The sequence below is a fragment of the Manis pentadactyla genome, chromosome 5 (assembly GCF_030020395.1).
Source record: "Manis pentadactyla isolate mManPen7 chromosome 5, mManPen7.hap1, whole genome shotgun sequence".
Classification (NCBI taxonomy): domain Eukaryota; kingdom Metazoa; phylum Chordata; class Mammalia; order Pholidota; family Manidae; genus Manis; species Manis pentadactyla.
Genome location: NC_080023.1, coordinates 111,136,360 through 111,157,683, shown reverse-complemented (window position 1 = coordinate 111,157,683; position 21,324 = coordinate 111,136,360). Strand labels below are relative to the sequence as shown.

The following is a 21,324-nucleotide window of genomic DNA, read 5'->3' as shown; positions in this document are numbered from 1 at the left end:
GGTTGCAGGGGACCAGGTGAAATAGATGAGGGGGATAAAGAGGTGTAAACTTCAAATTATAATTTAGTCACAGGGATGGAAGTATAGCACAAGGAATATAGCTCATAATAGTGTAATATCTTTGCATAGTGATAGATGGTAACTGTTTATCATAATGCCTTCAAGATCCATCTGTTGTCATAAATGGCAATATTTAATTTTTTCATGGCTGAATAGTAATAATAAAAATTTCTTTTTCCATTTGTCCATTAACTGACACTTAGATTGTTTCCATATCTTGGCTATTGTAAATAATGTGGCGATGATCATGGGGGAGCACATATATTTCAAGTTTGTGTTTCATTTTCTTTGGATAAATATCCAGAAGTGGATTTGCTGGATCATATTATTATTCTATTTAAAAATTTTTGAGGACCTCCATACTATTTTCCATAATAACGATACCAATTTACATTCCCACCAACAGTGCACAACAGTAGATGGATGTTGAATTTTTTAAACTGCCTTTTCTGCATCTCAAACATGATCATGTTATTTTTATCCTTCGTTTGTTAATATGGTGTACCTCATTGACTGATTCATGGATGTTAAATCATTGTTGCATCTCTGGAACAAATCCCACTTGATAATGGTGTATGATCCTTTTAATATATTGTTGAATTTGTTTTGCTAATATCTTGTTGAGGATTTTTGCATTTATGTTTATTAGGGATATGGGCCTATAATCTTCTTTTCTTGTGTCATCCTTGTCTGTTTTTTTTATCAGGGTAATAAAAATGAGTTTGGAAGTGTTCCCTCCTCTTCTGATTTTTGGAAGGTTTTGAGGAAGATTGGCATTAATTCTTGGTGAATGTTTGGTAGAATTCATCAGTGAAGCCATCTGGATCTGGACTTTTGCTTATTGGGAGTTTTTTGTTACTCTTTCAATCTCTTTACTGGTAACTAGTCTCCTCAGATTTTCTATTTCATCATGATTCAGTCTTGGTAGGTTGTGTGTTTCTAGGAATTTATGTACTTCCAGATTTTCCAATTTTTTGATGTAAATTTGTTCATATTAATCTCTTACGTGTTTCTATGACATCAGCTGTAACATCTTTTGATTTCTGATTTTACTCGAATCCTCTCCATTTTTCTTGATGAGTGTAAGTCTTCAGCTTATTAATTTTGTTTATCATTTTGAAGAGTCGCTCTTAGTTTCATTGTTCTTCTCTAATGTCTTCTAATTTATTTCTGCTCTAATCTTTGTTATTTACTTCCTTCTACTAACTTTAGGCTTTGTTCTTTTTTTAGTCCCTTGAGCTGTAGGTTATTTGTTTGAGACTTGTTTCCTGAAGATGTCCTGCTTAAAACTGCTTTTGCTGGATCCCACAGATTTTGGTATATTTTCATTTTCATTTATCTCGTGTTATTTTTTCTCTTTTAAATTCTTCGATGCATGGCTGTTCAGTAGCATGTTGTTTGATCTTCACATATTTGTGAATTTTCCAGTTTTCTTCACATAATTTATTTCTGGTTTCATATCTTTGTGGTCAGAAAAGATGCTTAATATGATTTCAGTCTTCTTAAATTTACTAAGATTTTTTTTTGGCCTAATAAATGATCTCTCATGGAAAATGTTCTGTGTGCCCTTTGAGAAGAATGTGTATTAGGATGGAATACTTTAGGATGGCATGTTCTATATATATCTAGTAAGTATATCTGGTCTAATTGTCACTTAAGGCCAGTGTTTCCTTATTGATTTTCTGTCTGGGTAATCTATCCATTAATGTAAATCAAGTATTAAAGCCTCTTACTGTTATTGAATTGCTATTTTCTCCTTTAGATATATTAATATTTGCTTTATATATTTAGGTTCTAGAAGGTACATATTTACAAATACTATATCCTGTTGTTGGACTGACCCCTTTATGATTATGCAATTGCCCATCATCTTCTCTTATTACATTCTATATTTTAAAGTTTATTTTGTCTAAGTATAGCATCTTCAGCTTTTGTTTTCCATTTGCATGAAATATCTTTTTCTATCCCTTCACTTTCAGTCTGTGTGTGTCCTTATATCTAAAGTGAGTCTCATGTAGGCAGCATTTGTGTGATCTGTTTAGCCACTCTGTGTCTTTAGAGTGGGGATTTAGTCTATTGACATTTAAAGTGATTACTGATAGGTATGCACTTATTGCCTTTTTGTTTATTGGCTGATTCTGTAGTTCCTCTCTGTTTCTTCTTCTCTTGCTCTCTTCCTTTGTGGTTTGGTGACTTTATTTAGTGATATATTCCTTTCTCTTTATTTTTTGTGTATTTACTATGGGTTTTGCTTTGTGTTTAGCATGTGGTTTACATATCACAACTTATAACAGTCTAGTTTTAGTTGATAGTAACTTGTTTGATTTCATTCTAAAGCTCCACATTTTTACCCTTTCCCCAATGTTTCATGTTTTTGATGTCACATTTTACATCTTTTTATCTTGTGTATCTCTTATTATAATAATTTTTACTATTTTTTATTTTAATCTTATACTACCTTTAAACCTTATGAATCCATTACCTTTACTACATATTTACCTTTCCAGTGAGATCTACTCTTGTATTTTTTCTTGTTACTAAATAGCACCTTTTCTTTTCAGTTTAAAAAGTCCCTTTAATGTTTCTTGTAAGACCAATTTAGTGGTGATGGTGATGAACTCCTTTAGCATTTGCTTGTCTGGAAAATGATTTCATTTTCAGTTCTGAATGATAACTCTGATAGGTAGATTGTTCTTGTTTGGAATTTTTTTTTCTTCAGAACTTTAAATATATTGCATCACTCCCTTCTGGCTTGCAAAGTTTATGCTGAAAAATCCACTGATAGTCTTTTAGGGGTTCCTTTTTTTAAGTGACAAGTTGCCTTTCTCTTTCTGTTTTTAATATTAGAAGTTAAAGACATTTTAATAATAATGTGTCTTGGTGTCAGTCTCTTGGGGTTCAACTTATTTGGAATTCCCTGGGCTTCCTGGATCTGAATGTCTGTTTCCTTTGGGGATGTTTTCAGTCATTATTTCTTCAAAGATTTCTTCCCCTTTCTCTCTTATCCTTCTGGGACTCCTATAATGTGAATATTAGTCCATTTGATGTTGTCCCATGAGCCCCCTAAGGTAACTTTGTTTTGTTTTTCATTCTTTTCTTTTCTTTTACTGTGAGTAACCAACTCTCCTTGGCTTTGACTGATCCTTTCTTCTGCTTCTTCTAGTCTGCTATTGAACTCTTCTAATGTAACTTTTAGTTCAGTTATTTTATTCAATTCTGTGACTTCTGTTTGGCCCTTTCTTATATTTTCTCTTTGTTGAAGGTCTGTGTTAATCCAGTCTTCTGAGATCAGTGACATCTTTCTACCCATCACTTTGAACTGATTACTTTACCTGATAAAGAGGTCAAAGTAGTTTTATTTTTTTTGTAATGTCTTTGTCTTGTTTTATGTTAATACTTAACTAATAGAATGAGTTAGGAAATATCCTTCTGCTTCTGTTTTCTGAAAGATATTGTAGAAAATTGGTATAATCTTTTCCTTGAATGTTTTCTAGACTTCACCGGTGAACCCTTATTCATCAATTTAATAGATATAGACCTCTTCAGACTATCTGTTTCTGTTTGTGTGTTTTGCAGGCTGTGTCTTACAAGTAATTTGTTCATTTCATCTAGGTTATCAGATTTGTGGGCATGGAGTTGTTCACAGTGTATCCTGAATGGAGGTTGACACATTTTTTTGTATCTATTGAGGTGATTATATTTTCTACTTTCAACTGTTAATATGGCAAATTAAATTGATGAATGTGTGGATAACTTGAACTAATAACTTCTTAAAGTGTGAGAAAGTAAATTTCTGTTTAAATCACACAGTCCATGGTATTTTGAGATAAAATTTATATATAACATTGTATTAGTTTTGTGTATAACAATCAATGTATATATCACAAGATGATTGACACAGTAAGTTAACATCCATTACCAGTTACAATTTTTTTCTTGTGATGAATTTTAAGATCTACTCTTTTGGCAACTTTCAAATATACATACAGTATTGTTAAATATAGCCACCTCACTGTACATTACATTCCCAAGACAATTGTAATATAGTTTGAAATCAGGGAGTGTAATGCCCCAGCTTTTTTGTTCTTTTTCAAGATTTCTTTGGCTATTCTGGGTCTTTTGTAATTCCATATGAATTCTAGGATTTTTTTTTTTCTATTTCTGTGAAAAATGACTTTGGACTTTTCATAGAAATTGCATTGACTCTGTAGATTGCTTTGGGTGAATAGGGACATTTTAACAACATTAATTCTTCTAATCCATGAACACAGGATATGTTTCCTTTTTTTGTGTGTGTCTTCACTCCCTTTCAGCATTCCTACAGTTTTCAGTGTATAGATCTCTCCTTGGTTAAATTTATTCTTAAATATTTTGTTGCGTTTGATCTATTGCAAATATTTTTTCTGTTTTTTCATATAGTTTGTTGTTGGTGTATAGAAATTGGTTATATATAATTTATATGTAAAGTTTGCTAATCACATTTTTTCTATAATAGTTGGTACCTTACAGTTAAAATTTCCATTTCTTTGTAGTCAATGTCGGCAGTTCATGTTTTGTCAGGTAGTCTTTTTCCTTAGTTTCCAAATTTACTCTCAAAGAACAGTTTGTCTTTTTAAATCCCTCATATCTGTATTCATTTTCTTTTTCCTTGTTTTATGTACGAAAGAGGATATATATTTTATTAGTGTCCTTAAAACGTTTTATATTTACCTGGCTATTGTTATTAACTTCATCTTTACCTTTATTAATCTTATCATCCTGATTTGTTCTTTTATAATTTTTAATGATGAGTATTTATTCCTTACCTTCCCCCTCCAAACTTTTTACTCTAAAAACAAAATTACTCAAGACTATTGTGAAGTAATAGAAAATACATATATTTATCTCTGCTCCTGGTTCCTAGCACAAAGCTCCTAAAGCCCTTATAATTTCCTAAACAATAAGGACATCTCTTGTTCTAATACTTGGTTTTTAGATGATCCCATTTGATCTCATTTGGTCAATCCCTTTGATCCCATTTCCGACACAGGGCTTCTAAAGCCATTGTAAATTCCTAAGTGACGAGAGCACTAGGATGGACCTAGATGGTGTCATGCTCAGTGGACTAAGCCAGGTGGAGAAAGACAAATACTACGATTTCACTTATTTGTGGAATACAAAATAGAAACAAAATAAACAAAACAGCAGTAGACTCACAGACACTGAGAAGTGACTAGTGGTTACCATGGAGGAAGGGGAGGGGTGGGCAGATGGGGAGGAGGAGGGGGATAAAGGGGCACAAAAATTATCAATATAAGTTGGTCACAGGGATGGTGGTACAGCATGAAGAATACAGCCAATGATTCTGTAACATCTTCATTGACAGTAACTGCACTAGTTGGGGTGAGGATTTAATAATATGGGTAACTTTTGAACCACTGTCTTGTACTTGAAACTAATATAAGATTGTTTATCAACTATACTTCAATTAAAAAAAAAAAAGCACTAGGAGCATCATTTGTTCTATTGAGGTGACTTGTTGGACTCTAAGTGGGGGCTGGTCACCAGAGAGACCAAGCTATGATTAGAAGCTTGGAATTTTCAGGTCCCACCCCGATCCTTAGGAGAGGAGCTGGAAATGGAGTTAATAATTGATCATGCCTATGTAAGCAAACCTCTGTAAAATCCCAATAATAGATGTTCAGAGAGCTTCCAATTTGGTGTACACATCCCCATTGGGAGGGTGATGCACCCCAGCCCCCTGGGGACAGAAGCTCCTGTGCTCAGGATCCTCCCAGATTTTGCTCTGTGTGTCCCTTCACCTGGCTGCTCATCTGTATCTTTCATCATATCCTTTAATAAACTGGTAATCATAAGTGTTTCCCTGAGTTTTGTGAGCTGCTCTGACAAATTAATTGAACCCAAGGAGTGGGTTGTGAGAACCTCTGTTTTATAGCGAAATCAGATAGAACTTGTGGGTAACCTGAGGACCTACTACTTGGGATTGGAATCTGAAGTGGGGGCAACCTTGGGAGACTGAACCCTTAACCTGTGGGATCTGACACTATGTCCAGGTAGTGTCAGACTTGAGTTAAATTGTAGGACACCCAGAGAATTGTTTGTTGATGAGGGGGAAAAAAAACACCTATATGGTATCAGAATTGTTGTGTGGTAGTAGTGGGAGAGTAAAGTAGACACATAGGAAAGACAGACATAGGAGGGAAAACAGGTTTTTCCAATACAGGTATGAATTTTCCTCAATACCTTTTTCATTTCCTCTGTTGATATGATGTATTCTTCTTTTCATTGATTCGCAGGTACTAACTTATTTTCATCTCTGATTACCTATTCCTCTTTAATTATTACCAAATTTTTGACATTTATTGGCTTACAATCAGAGGATGTGGCCAAAATTTTTCTCTTGCCATATATAATCAATAAGGAGGTCATATGGCTGTATGAAGATAAATGTAATTTGTTTGAGGGGTAGAATACTTAAAATATTTTAGCTGTCATTTTCCTCTTTGTCCTTACTATGTCTAATTTTGCCCATACGATATACATCCTCACATCCTTATTAAGAGAATTTCAATTTTGTTGGAGATGGCAAAATACAAGCTGAAAAAGTAAATAGCCAATAAAGGTAGCTAGAGGTTAAGTTCTTTTGAATGGCATATTAACAAAAGTTGCTGGTGAGGATTCTGGAAATGCTCCATTTTTCATTTTTCATTTGCTGACTCAGTAGGCCTCATTTACCCATTGCACTGTATCGTTTTTTTTTTTTTTCCTGTATGGAATGTGGCTATTATAATTTAATGTAGAAGGAGATTGAAATACCAGGCCAGGAAAAATCAAAAGGGGAAATTGAAGAATTATCAGTCAAGCTGTCAGGTTTCAATGTGACTGATTAGGACAGTGAGCTAAACTAACAGTAATAATGAAGACTTTATTCTCTTACTGTCCTACTACAGGCAAGATGCAAAGAAAAAGCAAAGTGCTGGTTCCTCAGTGTTCCATTTTTCTTCCCGTAAGGCACTAGGCATGGGTTGGTCAGATGACAAACAGTGCAGATGGGGAAATGTTTCATGCTGTAGAGTGCTGAATAAGAGGCTGCTACCATTTCATGGACTTGGGGTTTCAGAGGAAAAATGACTAAGTGCAAAGTACTGAGTCAGAGGAGAAAATTGTCTTAGTAAGGAGGCCTCTAAATGGAGGCATTTGGGCTAGGAATGCTGAATGTGTTATAAGCAGTGCTGGCCCAGGGAGGGAATGAGGGTCTGAGTCCTTGATTGTACCTCCCTCCATAGACTGCAGTGCGCTGGTTGTGCGTCAGGTCTGGTGTGGGGACATTTTCCCCTGTGAGGCCAGCTAGGCAAAGCCTATGTAACAACCAGTAGTTGAACCTGAAGAATCACACATAGGATTTTGGCCTAGAATCAGACTCCTCAGTACCAATAAGGTGGAATTTAATGTTAAAAGGAATAACAGGCATAAAAATAAGGATATTATATAATCACATATCACAACTAATTAAGAAGTTATAAATCTTTGCACAACTCCCCCCCACAAAAACAAACAATAAACAGTAGTTAAATACACAAGCATATTAGAAATTTAGGAACTTAAGTTTTTAAAATGCACCTATAGGCAATAGCCTCACAACTGTGATACTTAGTGGGACTGAATTATAATAGATGTGTGTATGTATTTATATGTGTGTGTATACACACACACACACACACACACACACAGGTACATGTCTACATCTATACATAGGTAAGTTCACATAACAGCTGTCTCATAGAAACTATTTAGCTGCATTTCATTGTTGCCAAGGAAGAACAATCTGAGACAAAAGTTTTCTCTCAATTCAGAATCTAGTTTTGGTTATGTGTTTTTCAAAAACACTAATTCCTTGTTATCTTGCATTATAGCTCTTATGTTGTGATCAAGATGGTATTGTTTTAATACATTTAATATTTAGAATTAGAATTACCCATATATTCATGTTATCTCGTGCTTTTTTTCCGTGCAGAATTCCCTATATAGAATTACTTTTGGTGCAGATTTGCTAACAACAAATTGGTTTTTAAATGAGAGTATTTTTTCCTTCATATTTGAAGGATATTTTATTTTGTGTATAGAATCCTAAGTTGGTAGATTTTTTCGTTTTATTACTTTAGTAGTGAAATTTCATTCCTTTATCTTTTGATTCCACTGTTGCTGTTGCAAACATTAACTAGTCAGCCATTAACTAGTTTTTTGCTCCTTAGAGGGGTAGTAGTCTTTGTTCTCTGGCGGCTTTTAAGATTTTTCTCTATCTTTTCACAGTTTTACAATGCTCTTAAAAAAGAAGATGGTCATTGTATCAGAGCTTTGTGATCAGGGAAGAAAGTAGTAAAATATGCTCAAAGTTATGTACGACCTTGCAGGCCATGGTAGGGAATTTGGGTTTTACTTTGAGTGCTATGGAGATCCCTGCAGTGTTCTATTCAGAAGAGTGATGTATAATATGATGCACATTTTAGAAGGATCAATTTGACTTCTGTGTTGGGTGGAAATAGGTAACAGGAAGACCAGTTAGTACACTACTGCAATAATGTGAGTGAGAGATATGGTGGCTTGGACTTAGTATAAGATTCTTTAAAATTACAAACGAGCAAATTGTTTTTCAGTATTATTTTTTCTTTCTTAATCTGTTAATGTGGGGAATAGAGGTTTTCTAATATTAAACCACTTGTATCCTTGGGATAAAACTAATTTGATTTATATGTTTTTTAAATGTATTTATAAATTCAGTTTGCTAATATTTAGATAATTTGTTGCATTTATGTGTTTGAATAAGTTTGGAAAAGTTATTTTGTTCCTCATACCATACTTTTCTGGTAAGATACCAAGAGTATATACTATGAAATTGGCTTTATACGAGGAAAAGAAAGTAAATTTTCTTTTCCTAATTTCTGAAACATAGACATTAAAAGGACTTATGTATTACTAAATATTTTTAAAACTAATTAAAACTATCTGAACTTGGTATATTTTTTGTGGGTAGAGTTTAAACTCAAAATGAATTTCTTTAATGCTTATGTTTGTTTTCCTTGACCAACTATGCAAGCAGCTTTTTTTATATTTCAAATAGAGATTTTGATTTTGTTGACCATTTTTTCCATTTGCTATTAACTTTTCTTATTTTCTTCCAGTTTTTTTTTTTGTTTATTTTACTTTTGTGTTTCTACCTCTTTACTGGGATGATAAGGTCATTAAATCTTCCATCTTCATTTATATGTATTCAAGCTATATACATAGACACACACATACACATCTAAAGTAGTGCTCCAAGTTGCATGTTATCCAGTGTTATATGCAGCTTTCATTTATATAAAGATTGCTGAGCACTTATGTGCATTCTTGTGTATTGCAATGATAAAAATAGAGTAGTTCCAAAAGGGATTGAGATTTAAGGGGTGCAGTTGCATTTTAAAGTAAGTTTTTAAAAACTGTCATTGATTAAACATATTTCTTAATTTTCAACATATGACATTTCTAGAAGTTAATTTTCTCAATTCAGGCATATGTACATAAGGAATTTATTTTGTGCTCTCCTAATAGGTAACTTCTAATCTTATTGCACTGTTGTCTGAAAACCTGTATGATGGTCTTTGGTATTTAGATTGAGATCTACTATGGTCTACTGTGTGGCCTTAATTTTTTTACTCTAATATGATGAGTTTTCATAAATAATCCACATATACTTAGAAAAGTTTTACCTGATAGTTAAGTCTCTTAGGTCTACCTTTTAAAATTCTATTATTTTGTATATTTATTGCTTACTATCAGTTATCACTGTTATTGTACACCTAAACTTCTCTTTGTAATTGTCAATTGCTTTATATATTTAGAGACTGTTTTCAAAGTTGTTATATATATATATTTTTTTCATTTGATCCTTATGCAGTTTTGATGCAGAAAGTGAAGTCCATGATCTTAGAACGTGACAGTAACTTATCAACCAAGAACCAGTTTTCACACAGTTTCAATTAACTGCAGCAATTTCTTTGAATTGTCTGTAGAAATTCTGAAATTGTGGAATTGTCATTTCAAAGGACTTGTTCTTTATTTGGCCTAAATGATCTGCCACTTTTAGCAACACTGCTACATAAGGATACTTCAGTGATCTGCAACTGTCCGAGCTCACAGCCATCCCATTTCCACTGAAAATCTATAAGCTGGCTGGTGACCTGGGACTTAGCATCCAGCACCGGCTCGCTAGGTTAATTACTCTTTATTATTAAAAGCTCACCTTTTATCCCAGCACTACCTTTATTACTTTCCACCTTAAAATCAATTTTATCTGATTGTTTCACAATTTTTCTTTTGACTGGTATTTTTCTTAGTATATTTTTTCCATCAATTTAAACTATTACATCATTAATGTTTATGAAGTGACTTTGTAAACACCATACAGTTTTTAAAGTGGCAAATTTGTGGTATACTTGTATTTATGATAACTTATATAACAAATGTATTGATTTCTACTATTTTGTGTGATTTCTGTTTTTTGCTTTTGTCTTCAACATGGTTCATTTTCTTAACTACAGATGGTTTCTTCTCTAGTTATTCAGTTAATTTAATCTGATCTTTGATATCTCTACAACCAATACACAAATCCTGTCAGGTTCATCCTATTTGATCACTACAATGAGGTTAAATAGGAGACCAAATGTAATCATGGAGAAAGTTAAGGTAGTGCTTACATAACTTGTTCAAATAGCATTCTGGAATTTCCAGGCCATATGAACCACCTTGAACCAATTTTTTAACCTTTAAAAAGGGGGAATTTTTGAGGATAAAGTATTGTGAGGTATTTAAAATCAACAGACACTCCTTTTCCAACTCTGGTCCATTGTATCTCCTTCCTGTTTAATTGCTAGGGGCACACAGGTTTTACAGGGAAAAAAAAAAAAAGCAAAATCCTCTCCAATTATCCCAAACTAAGGATAAAACAAATAGGAATGAACTGCCAAGTGTTCAGCCTTCTAGACTTCAGAAGTATTTATTTGCATTTTACTGGGAAGTTTAAATTGCACTGGGATATAAACATTTTTCTGTACTGGGCAATTATCTTTAGAATTCTCCCAAGTTGATCAACCTCTAGAAAATGAAGCATCACAATGCTAATCTAGATCAAGGGACCTTAATAATTTTCTTATTCCTACCTGCAAAAAGCTATTTAACACATTTTTCATCAGGTGTAGCAATTCTCAGAGGAGCTGTTACAAGAATCTCAGAGACAGGGAGCTCCTCTACGCCTACTGAAAACTTCTAAACTCTTCACATTCATTTAGTTTTATCTCCAATATAAAGCCAAGTTACTCTCTGTGACAACACATCCAACATGAGCAAACTACTCTTTTAGTTTCCACAATCTCATCTGAAGGTTTGAAAAATTTGCCTATTTACTCAATTAAAAACCCTCAATGCTGAGCAGATTTTTGTAAATGACTCTGATGACCTAATCCACAAACCATCATCAAGTTGTGAAGTTTAATTTGTGAAAATTATATCTCAAGTGTGCAAAACTCATGGTTCAAGGAGTAAGTATATTTATTATTATTATATGACTTCTTGACAATGTGTGCTACCATCCAAAAACAAATTGCATTTATTATCAATTACTGTTTGTTAGCATGAAGATGCCAATTTACATACACAGAAAATGTTTTGTATACTTCGATACTTCCATATGAAAACATTTTTACGGGTGTTTGTGAACCAAAATTGTATGCCAAATATAAATTCCTGGAATGTTACCAAAGGAATATCACAAACCATTCTGACGTCCACTTATTGAAGCTAAGGGTCTATTACATGCAAAACAATTATTTTTATAAACACATCACACTTATGATTTTCTACATTGCACTGTTCACTCTCTGTATTGAAAACAAACTGTGAAATTATCAAATGTAGTAGTTTTCTTAAAGACAAAAAAGACTTATTACCTAGTAGGAACTAAACTGCCAGAAGTCTTTTTTTACACTAATAACTGAAGTCAGAGTCAGTGTGTACATAAATTATTTTAATAATGGTTGGAGAGATGAAAAAATGACTTGGATGTCATATCACTAAATTGTACTAGCAATTTGTTAAATTCATTAAAAAATTGCCACTATATACTGTGGTATTAAACAATGGCTTCATCCTACCAAATATAAAAGGTAATCACTTTTAACGTGAATCTCCTTCCAAGACACTAAGCAGTAAAAATTTATTTTAAGGAAGCAAAAAACACAATGCTTTAAAGCTTCCATTACCTAGATTTCCATCTCTAATCACACTTTAGCAGCTACGTTCTGGGTGGGTCCATAAAATTTCAAAAGCATTTTAACTCAAGGTCTTGGAAGCAAAAAATTTAAGGACATAATTAAAAAAACAAGATGCACAATTCACGTATATAATCAGAAACCCAAAATTGGAGGTGTCTATTCTTTAACGATTTTGAATTTCTGATCCTTGTTATTTTGTCACATTGCTATTTGGATTAAAAATGAGGGATGTTGGTTACTTAATATGCAGTACTCATACAATTAACCTCTTTTGGTCCATAACTACTTAAAGTATTCTAAGGCCAGAATATGAAAAATCTAGAAGCCACTATTAAATTTTAGGGATATTACATATGGAAACTTGTAACATGGCTTTTCTTCTCAATTATTAGTCAAAAAAATTCTTAACAGTAAGACTTGGTATGAAAGAAGAAACAACAGTAACACAATTAGCTATCAAAATGATAGGGCAGCAGTGAAACAATTTTTTAAAATGCATAGAAGACCTAAAGAATAACTCAAAATAAAAAAGCAAAATACATTTGAGAAAAATATAAGTATTATTTAAGAGTCCAGAACTGGATGAGAAGATAACAGTGAAGACTAAGATCATTTCCATCTTTAGTTTATATACTGTAAGGCAACTCAACTATGTAATAAAACATGTTGAATTTTACTCATCTCTATAGGATGGGTCACTTTAGGTATCAATACATTTCTCTAATGATCATCCTGTGACTTAGGACATGACAGTAAGTTAGAGATTCCAAAGTGAAGATCATCATACTATTAATTTTTGGTTTTGGTGGTAAGGATTTTTACCTGTTTGACAGACTGAAATCAAATATTCATGATTCAATTATTAAGTTTTATTAACTTGAAAGCTTCAAGTTGTTATTTTAACAGATGTGCTTTTTCTTTCAATACTTACTCTAACAATATGCTAGAGGCACCCTTAGGGATCTGGGAGATGAAAAAGCCATCACCACCTGTACGTAGTGATACTGTAGTAGACATTTGGATTTTCCTCTTTTCTTCTAAGCAGTTTGTTAACATTCTAAAATTCCCAGGTGCCCTTTTATTGTGTGAAACAATTACCCTTGAATTTAGCAAAAAAACCCTTAGAAATGTATCTGTCTGTATTTTATAAACCGAAAGCTGTGTGAGTACATGGAAGAATATTAATTTTAGTTCATTTTAAATTAGAGATGTGAAAGTAAAATGGGTAAAGTTTCCTTTTTATTTGTTTGGTTAAGAAGAGTCTTGGTCTGTGATCTGCATTGAATTTTTGTAAAAAAAAAAATTATGTGCTTACTGGGAATTATTTTTACAATGATGCTTTGGATTAATTCAGACCCCGACAAAAAACAAGAGGTAATTTTAAAGATGTTTTCCTATTTAGGTAAAAAAGTCAGTGTCTTTAGCATCTTACTATGCTGATGGACAGTGACTAAAATGAGGTATGTGGTGGAGTCTTGATAATGGGGGGAGTCTAGTAACCATAATGTTGCTCATGTAATTGTACATTAATGATACCGCCCCAAAAAAAGAAGTCAGTGTCTTCTGAAATTGACTGCTTTCAGGAGATTATTTTGCTAGATGAATGATAGTTAGAAAACATATTGTAGGAAAAGGATAATAAAATATAAAATCAAATTTTATAAGCATCTCTACTTATGTCATTTGAAAAGTCGTTAGTTGCTAACTTTAATCAGTGCCATCACATTTTAAATACTGATATATCAATATAATTAGATATGCCTCTTATTAAGTTTTACAGAATCAAATATTAGAAAACCAAATTCCGCTTAAAACTCAAATAACAATTTCTTTAAAACTGAAGTTTTTTTTGAAGGCATATTTTTCTAGTCATTTAAGAATCACTTTGAAATCTCTATAATATGTTAAATTTACACCAACACTTTAATTATTGTGGACTGCCAAATGCCAACTATTAAAAACAAAACAAAATTTTAATGGGAATGTCTATATACATTATTACAATTCAAATTTATGAAAATGGAGGGAGGGTTATAGCTGTTTGGGGTCAAACCCAAGTCAACTAATTTGATACTGCATTCAAACATCATTTGCCTTTAAATACAGGTAATTTTTCAAAACATTTAAAGATGTGCTAATTTGGATAAAAATGCTTTAATACTATCATTTTATTACATTGATAATTGAGCTGCAAAATTCACTCTAAGTAATGACTTATATATCTAGGAAATAATCATAAATATACTAAAAATTGACCCAAAAAAGTGTTCGAGATCTTTATTTCTTAAAAAAAGTCTAATTATCCATTTAAAACTGCATCTGTCTCCAGTAGCCTTTTCTTTGTTGTGTTATTTCTGGTTGTTATAAAACTTAAGAATTCTGTATACTACTGAAGAGTTAAAACACCACAAACTTTTATTTAGCAATCTTGGTTTTTATGATCACAGTATAAATTGGCTATAAGGAGTTGGTTTCTGAAAACAAGTAATTTATATTTTTCTAGAGTCAGAGTGTACTAATCTGTACTGCTTAAGCATCCTAGATATTTCCTACATAGTTATTGCTTACTATAGGAAAACATTTTATTTTGCTATATAATTTTTAAAATAACTCCTATAGTAGTAGTAGTGGCTTTTTATTTTGAAAAGAATCTTTTTTTGTCTAGCACTACATATTTTGGTGCAGATTAAAATTAAACTGAACCATGTCTTTTACCCAAAACTGTATTAAGGAGAACATTCCTTCTATTAATATATTCAGTAAACAACTACATTATAAGGTTATAGGGCTTTTGAAAATACCATTTAAATAAATGAATAAATTGGTAGGAAAATCAAAGGTTATTTAAGTGCAAGAATTGGAATGTCACACATATCTGACTACAACACTGAACTATATAAACTGAGTTCAGAGAAGGAAGGGAAAATGTCAGGATATACTGGACAATTCAGATGCGGTAAGGGTTGTTCTTAAATTTATTCCCAACAAGTTTTTGAGGTTTAGCTCCTAACAAAGTAGATGGAGGTTTTCTTGTTAATTCAACAAAGAGCTTTAACTCCTTATATGTACTGTTGATGTCCCTTTCATAACTTTGATGCTTTTCCTGAAATGAACCTATACATTCAACATAAAAATAAAGAATAACTGATACATGCTTTTAAAAAAATGTACTTCATCACTTATTACTAATGGATATAGTTACTTCATTTTAAGAGTACTAAGACAAGGATAGTTGAAAGACTAGAAGACATTAAAAATATATTGTGTCTATATGACTTTTTTAATGCAAAAAGTGACATCTCCCTCAAAAAGTATGAATAATCCCTGCAAAATGCACTGCCCCATACTCTTCTTGTAGTGCAGACTACATTGTAGAAACAAAATCTCTCTTAGAGAACTAGTTGTGAGAAATAACGACTATCCCTAAAGATATTAAATTCTCAATTTTTATTAAAGAAAAGTCAATATTAATTCTTCCTAATATAGAGATTCAGCTTTGGGAAAAAGTCTGAGCCTTTCAAAATTTCAAGCTAGGTCAAACCAGTTGATGGACAGTAAACATAAATGCCCACGCATCGTCTATGCTTCTTGTAGGTTGAAAAGTCATTTCAGTCTGCTTCCATATTTAAAATGGTTTCAAACCTCTGGACAGAACTGAACAATCTGAACAAGACTGGTGATGAAGCACAGATTAAGTTCCTAAAATCTCTTAATTTCACAGTCCCTTCCTTGTCCCATATAATTTAAGTAAGAAGCACCAAAACTGGAGCCAAGATCCGAACAGGTCATGTAACAGCAGGAACTGTAATTTAATCACATCATACCATATTACACTATGGAACATTCTGTATTTTGCCTGTTGATATGTTAACATAGTTAAGTTTATTACAAGCATTATTTCCTCAAACTTAATGATATATAAATGCTTCTTTTCAAGTATTACTGATTACTTAATAGTATTTATATCTTAATGTTAAGTAAATCAGTGATAAATGTATATAATGCAATACATTGTGCCATTTCTCCCTACCCTGTGTTAAGATATTAACAAAATGAATTAATAAAACCAAAACAACTATTAAAGTGGAAACAAGACTATTAACAACACAGATGTATGTCCAAGTAGGTCAACAGCATTTCTCCATTAACATAAAGCTGTTTTCATAAAAAATGCTTCTTTATCTTTAGGCTAGTGTTAATTTAGCAGCAGATGGTCTTGAGGACAAGTCGATGAGAAATTTCAGGAGAAAATGACACTGAATTACTCTGAGAAAACATCAATTCACATTACTAATAAAAGAAGCAAACTGCTGGTGTCACTTTAACATAAATTGTGCATTTTCCCTTTCAACATGTGATTTAAATTCATTTATGGGATGACAACAAAGCTTTGGAATTCTCATGGCACACTAATGAGATTATTTGTTTTAATAATTAAATTTTAACAATACAATAACTAGAAAAAGGTCAGTCCCTCAGTGACTTTAAACCACATCAACTGCAGTATATTTTTCAAAGTAATGATGCAATTAAATCTATGCTTCTGCAACAATAGTGCAATACAGTATCTCTTCCTGAATAAAGGGGCTGAGGTTTATCCAATTAGAAGCTTTAAATAAGGTAGATTGTTGCCAACTACATAGCAATCTTGCATGTTTGATAAAAAAATGTTAGGAAAGCTTAAACTGATTTTAAATCTATATTCAGCTAAGCTTCACATAAGCAGCAATGGAATAACAGAGGTGCACTCAATATAATATAAAACACTTCTCAAAACTCTCCAAAAAACAAATGACAAAACATGGTTGAGGACAACTGAACATCTGTTGTGTGTACATGTAAAAGAATGGACCCTGTGGTTACTTGCACTTGTTTGAATTACATGAAGATAAAATTAAGACTTAGTCCACTTCCATCTCTCCAGAAGATTTAGTATGCTGTGAGCTGTCTGTTGTATCTGGCTTAGTTTCAGTCCCGCTCTGTCCATCCATTGGTCCACTGTGTTCACTATTAGCTTTTGTTTTGTCTTCAGCAACCTCTACTTTCGGTTTGGGCTTGTAAATGATGGGGTTACAGAAATCATCCAGTTCCTAAAGACATGAAGAAAATAAAGTATTAAAAATATTACACAAGTTACCATTAACCTTCTAAATTTCCACATTAATTCCACATTCTTGAATTTATGTTAGCTCAGCTAGATAACCAACTATTTCTTCAAATACCTGAATAAAGGATTTTACCTTCTGGGCTAGTGCATGTCAGTGGTGATAGGAAACTATTCGAAATTTAACAATACTTTTTGCATCTAATTTCCCTACAAACTGGTTCCTCATAATTTAAATATAGTTTTACTTGGGCGGTATAATGTTGAACTCATTGCTCTCAATTATGCCTGATGTTCTGAGAGTATGTCAAAAAACACCTATTTCATAAATTGTTATTTCTCAACATTTACATGAAAACAATCTTAGCAATATACACACTTACTTTTTGAAAATAGCTGAGTGGTCTTTCCTGTTGAAGGAAAAATTAGCCATGAAAGTACATGCAAGTTGATAATAGTTTAAAAGAAATACAATATATTTTCTACGTTCTTTTTTTAAAAAACATAGAAACAACAAATCATTAAAATCTTGCAAGATCACTACCACAGAAATTGGGATAAGGGTGGATAGAAGGAGTAACATCCTGGGGGGATGTTTTAGTGTCAAATTGCTCTTATAAAACTCTACATCTCATCTGATTAGGAGTAAATTATTACAGCTTCTTTCTGAAATTTTCTCAAAAGGAACTATACTATGAATTAAAAAACGACCTGTTTTTGTTAAAAAAGTCAAATATCTAAAAACATACTGAACTAGATTAAAAAAACTTGAAATTCCATCTCCTACAGATTATTTTTCTTAACATCCTTCTAGATGTATGTCCATGAATACACGTATATAAACACAGAAATCTATGCAAATGCTATTTAAACAATGAGAGTAGATTCTTTAATCTTTCCCATTTTTACTCACTTTGTTGTATGTATCTTTATATCTAGATGTATGTCTTGTCTACATCTAAAGTATTATATTTAATGAATGCAGTGTATTGTATGGATGCTATTTATCTATTTCTTACTGACTGACAGGCATTTAGGTTATTTCCAATATTTTGGTATTATAAACAAGGGTATTTATCGCATATACATGTCAACAATCTACTTAGGATGAATTTCTAGATATTTCTGATTTCTAAGTTAAAGGGTATTCTGACCTTAAATTTCTATATGTTACACAATGTCTCAGAAAAGTTGTAACAAATTTAACCAAGTTGCTCTGGGAGAGCATCCGCATCTTCACACCCTTGACAACTATGGCAAAGATTGTAAGGGTAAACATACAACTATGAATCAGATGAATGAAAAGATAGTGATGAGGATGAACACCTTTTTATATATTTAATGGGGATGTATTTACATGTATTTCTTCTTTTGGCAATTGCTTATCCAATGTCTTTACTCATTTTTCTACTTAAATGCTCATCTTCATTATAAAGTTTGTCTCCATGTTTTCTATCGTGTTTTCTATGTAACTGTTGATGTTTTGATTAGTAATGTTTTTTAGACTGGAAGGTTTATTTCAGGTATAAGATTTTACCGTAGAAATTGACACATGTCAAATTATGCCAAAGACAGATACACTACAGTTTTACAATGGGGACTTAGAATTCTGATCCAATCTATAAGAGTTTGACATATTTAAGTTGTCACATTACTTTATTTCATTTTGTATTATACTTAAAATTTTAAAAGCAGCCTTGTGTGTGTGACCAATTAAATCAAGGAACAGAGATATCCAGCCTAGAACCTTTTCTCTTTTTCACAAGATTAAAAATTAGCCTTAAATTTCAGGTTTTTCTCAGTTCCTGTGCAAGTTGATTATTTCCCAAAGTATGGATTCCATTAAAAATTCTTAGTGTTGGAACCCATTAAGAAGAGAATTTTATATTTTCTTACCTTTGACTTTGCAACTATTTCTGAAACTTTCACCACAGGATCTCGAGTAAGACTTAGTTTGTTCTGTGCATTCATCTTACTGTTCAGCCAGTTCATGGCTTCACTGATATATTTTTCAACTTTTTCCATTTCAGCAGGATCCAAATGATCATATCTTTCATCCTATTAAAAAAATATTTTTTTCGGATTTTTCAGTAAGCAAGAACTTCCTGTTTTCTAGTTAAAACACCTCCTCTTACTGAATGCATACCCATGTGAAGAAGTCACACACAAATTACAAGGTACTAAAGAGACTGGGAGAAATAAAATAATCAGTTGGTTTTTAAAAGGAAAGGCTTTCTGAAGAAGTTTGGCTTGGAAAAGAATGACTATTGGAGAATATTTAAAAGTACTTAGCCAAGAAAGAAGCTTTTTATGGAATTGAATCTGTTAGGGAATAAGGAGAAGTAAGGGAAGCAGGAATACAGCAAGCTAGACAGAAAATTATGCATATACAGAAGATCAACATGTTAAGTTGCTCAGAAGAACTGCGTAATAAAATTCTGTCTGAAAAAGAGAACCATAGCTGCCACATATAGGAGACAACTGACGAAGCCATGGTTTGGGTGGGCTGCCACAAGACTGCAAAGAAATGCCATTTTCAACACACACAGGATCTCCTGATGGTTTATAGATTAGACATTGAAAATAAAGGGAAAGAGACTGAAAGAATATTCCAAAGCCAAAGAACTTGGAGAATAGTGATGCTATTATTTAAACCATAAAATATTACCAGATCCTCGTCTTCTGCCCATGATTACAAATTATGCATACATCATCTGAAACAGTTTCTGGGTCCCTACCTTTTCTTGAATTCCTTCGTATTCCATGTATCACTTCTTAAGCTCCTCCCCATTCATCCCTTCAAAAAAGCCTGGAGCCTAAATCTCTTCCCTGAACTCACCCACTATATCCAACTTCCAACTTTAGTTCCTATTTGTAAAGTTTGAAATGACTTCCTATGTTTTCAAATTCCTGATTACTCCCTCCTTCTTAGTTTTCCCCATCTCAATAAATGACGACTTCATCCTTCCAGAACAAAAATCCTTGGAGTCATTTCTGACTCCTCTGTTATATTTATATAAAATCTATCAGCAAATCTCATAAGCTCTGCCTCCAAAATACATAAAGCAAAAATCGGACCACTTCCCTGCTTCCGTATCCAGGTTCAGGCTTCCCTCATTTCCTTTTTTATTGTTCTAATAAAGTCTTATCCAGTCTCTGCTTCCAGATCCTTTAAAATATAAATCATATTACATCTATGCCCAAAAACTTCCAGTGGATTCCTGTATCTCAGAGTAAAAGCCAAACTTTTATTATTCCCTACTAGGCCCTTTATGATCTGGCACTTGCTAACCCCACTGCAATGGTTTAAGCCATACTGGCCTCTTTGCTGTTCCCCCAACATGTTCTCCCCTCGAGTTGTGCAACTGCTATTTCCTTTTCCAAGAACTTGAGCTCTTACCTCCTTTAGTTCTCCCCTCACATGTATGTCATTTTATTATCTGCCCTTCTGACAAATCTCCACCTCTGGCAGTCCCTTTTTCCGTAGCCCTTTATCACCATCTGACTACTTCACAGTAACTTATTGTCCACCTTTGCCCACTGAAGCATATTAGAAACAGGGTCAATGTTCTGTTTGATGCTGCAGTTTCAGCATCTTGAAGGGAGCCTGGCCCATAATACAAACTAAAACTCCTTGAATTTAAGTGAAGTGTTGCCTTGCCTTAGATAATATCTTAAACCTACACACTCAAGAAGATTGCTGAAGTCTAGGGAGTATTGGGCTGTAGTAATTTCAAGTGGATCTCCAATACTAGATTTAAAAAATTCTTGGTGTTTTCATTTGTCTGCTTGTTCTTTCTTAGCTTTCCAATATCCTTTGTAGCTGTACGGATAACTTGGATACTGATACTGGCA

General features: G+C 32.8%; 1 protein-coding gene and 1 pseudogene across 1 annotated transcript in view; both read right to left on the bottom strand.

The window, feature by feature from the left end:
* Positions 1-9,955: 9,955 nt before the first annotated feature.
* Positions 9,956-10,813, bottom strand: LOC118930981 (COMM domain-containing protein 6-like; annotated as a pseudogene).
* An 806-nt stretch (positions 10,814-11,619) lies between these two features.
* Positions 11,620-21,324, bottom strand: part of HSPA4L (heat shock protein family A (Hsp70) member 4 like) — a 56,922-nt gene continuing 47,217 nt past the window's right edge. The window contains exons 18-19 of the mRNA XM_036922954.2: positions 19,366-19,527; positions 11,620-17,455 (exon numbers count right to left, since the gene is read on the bottom strand). Of these exons, the coding sequence (XP_036778849.2) occupies positions 17,267-17,455; positions 19,366-19,527 (351 nt within the window). The 3' untranslated portion in view covers positions 11,620-17,266. The remainder of the gene's footprint in view (positions 17,456-19,365; positions 19,528-21,324) is intronic.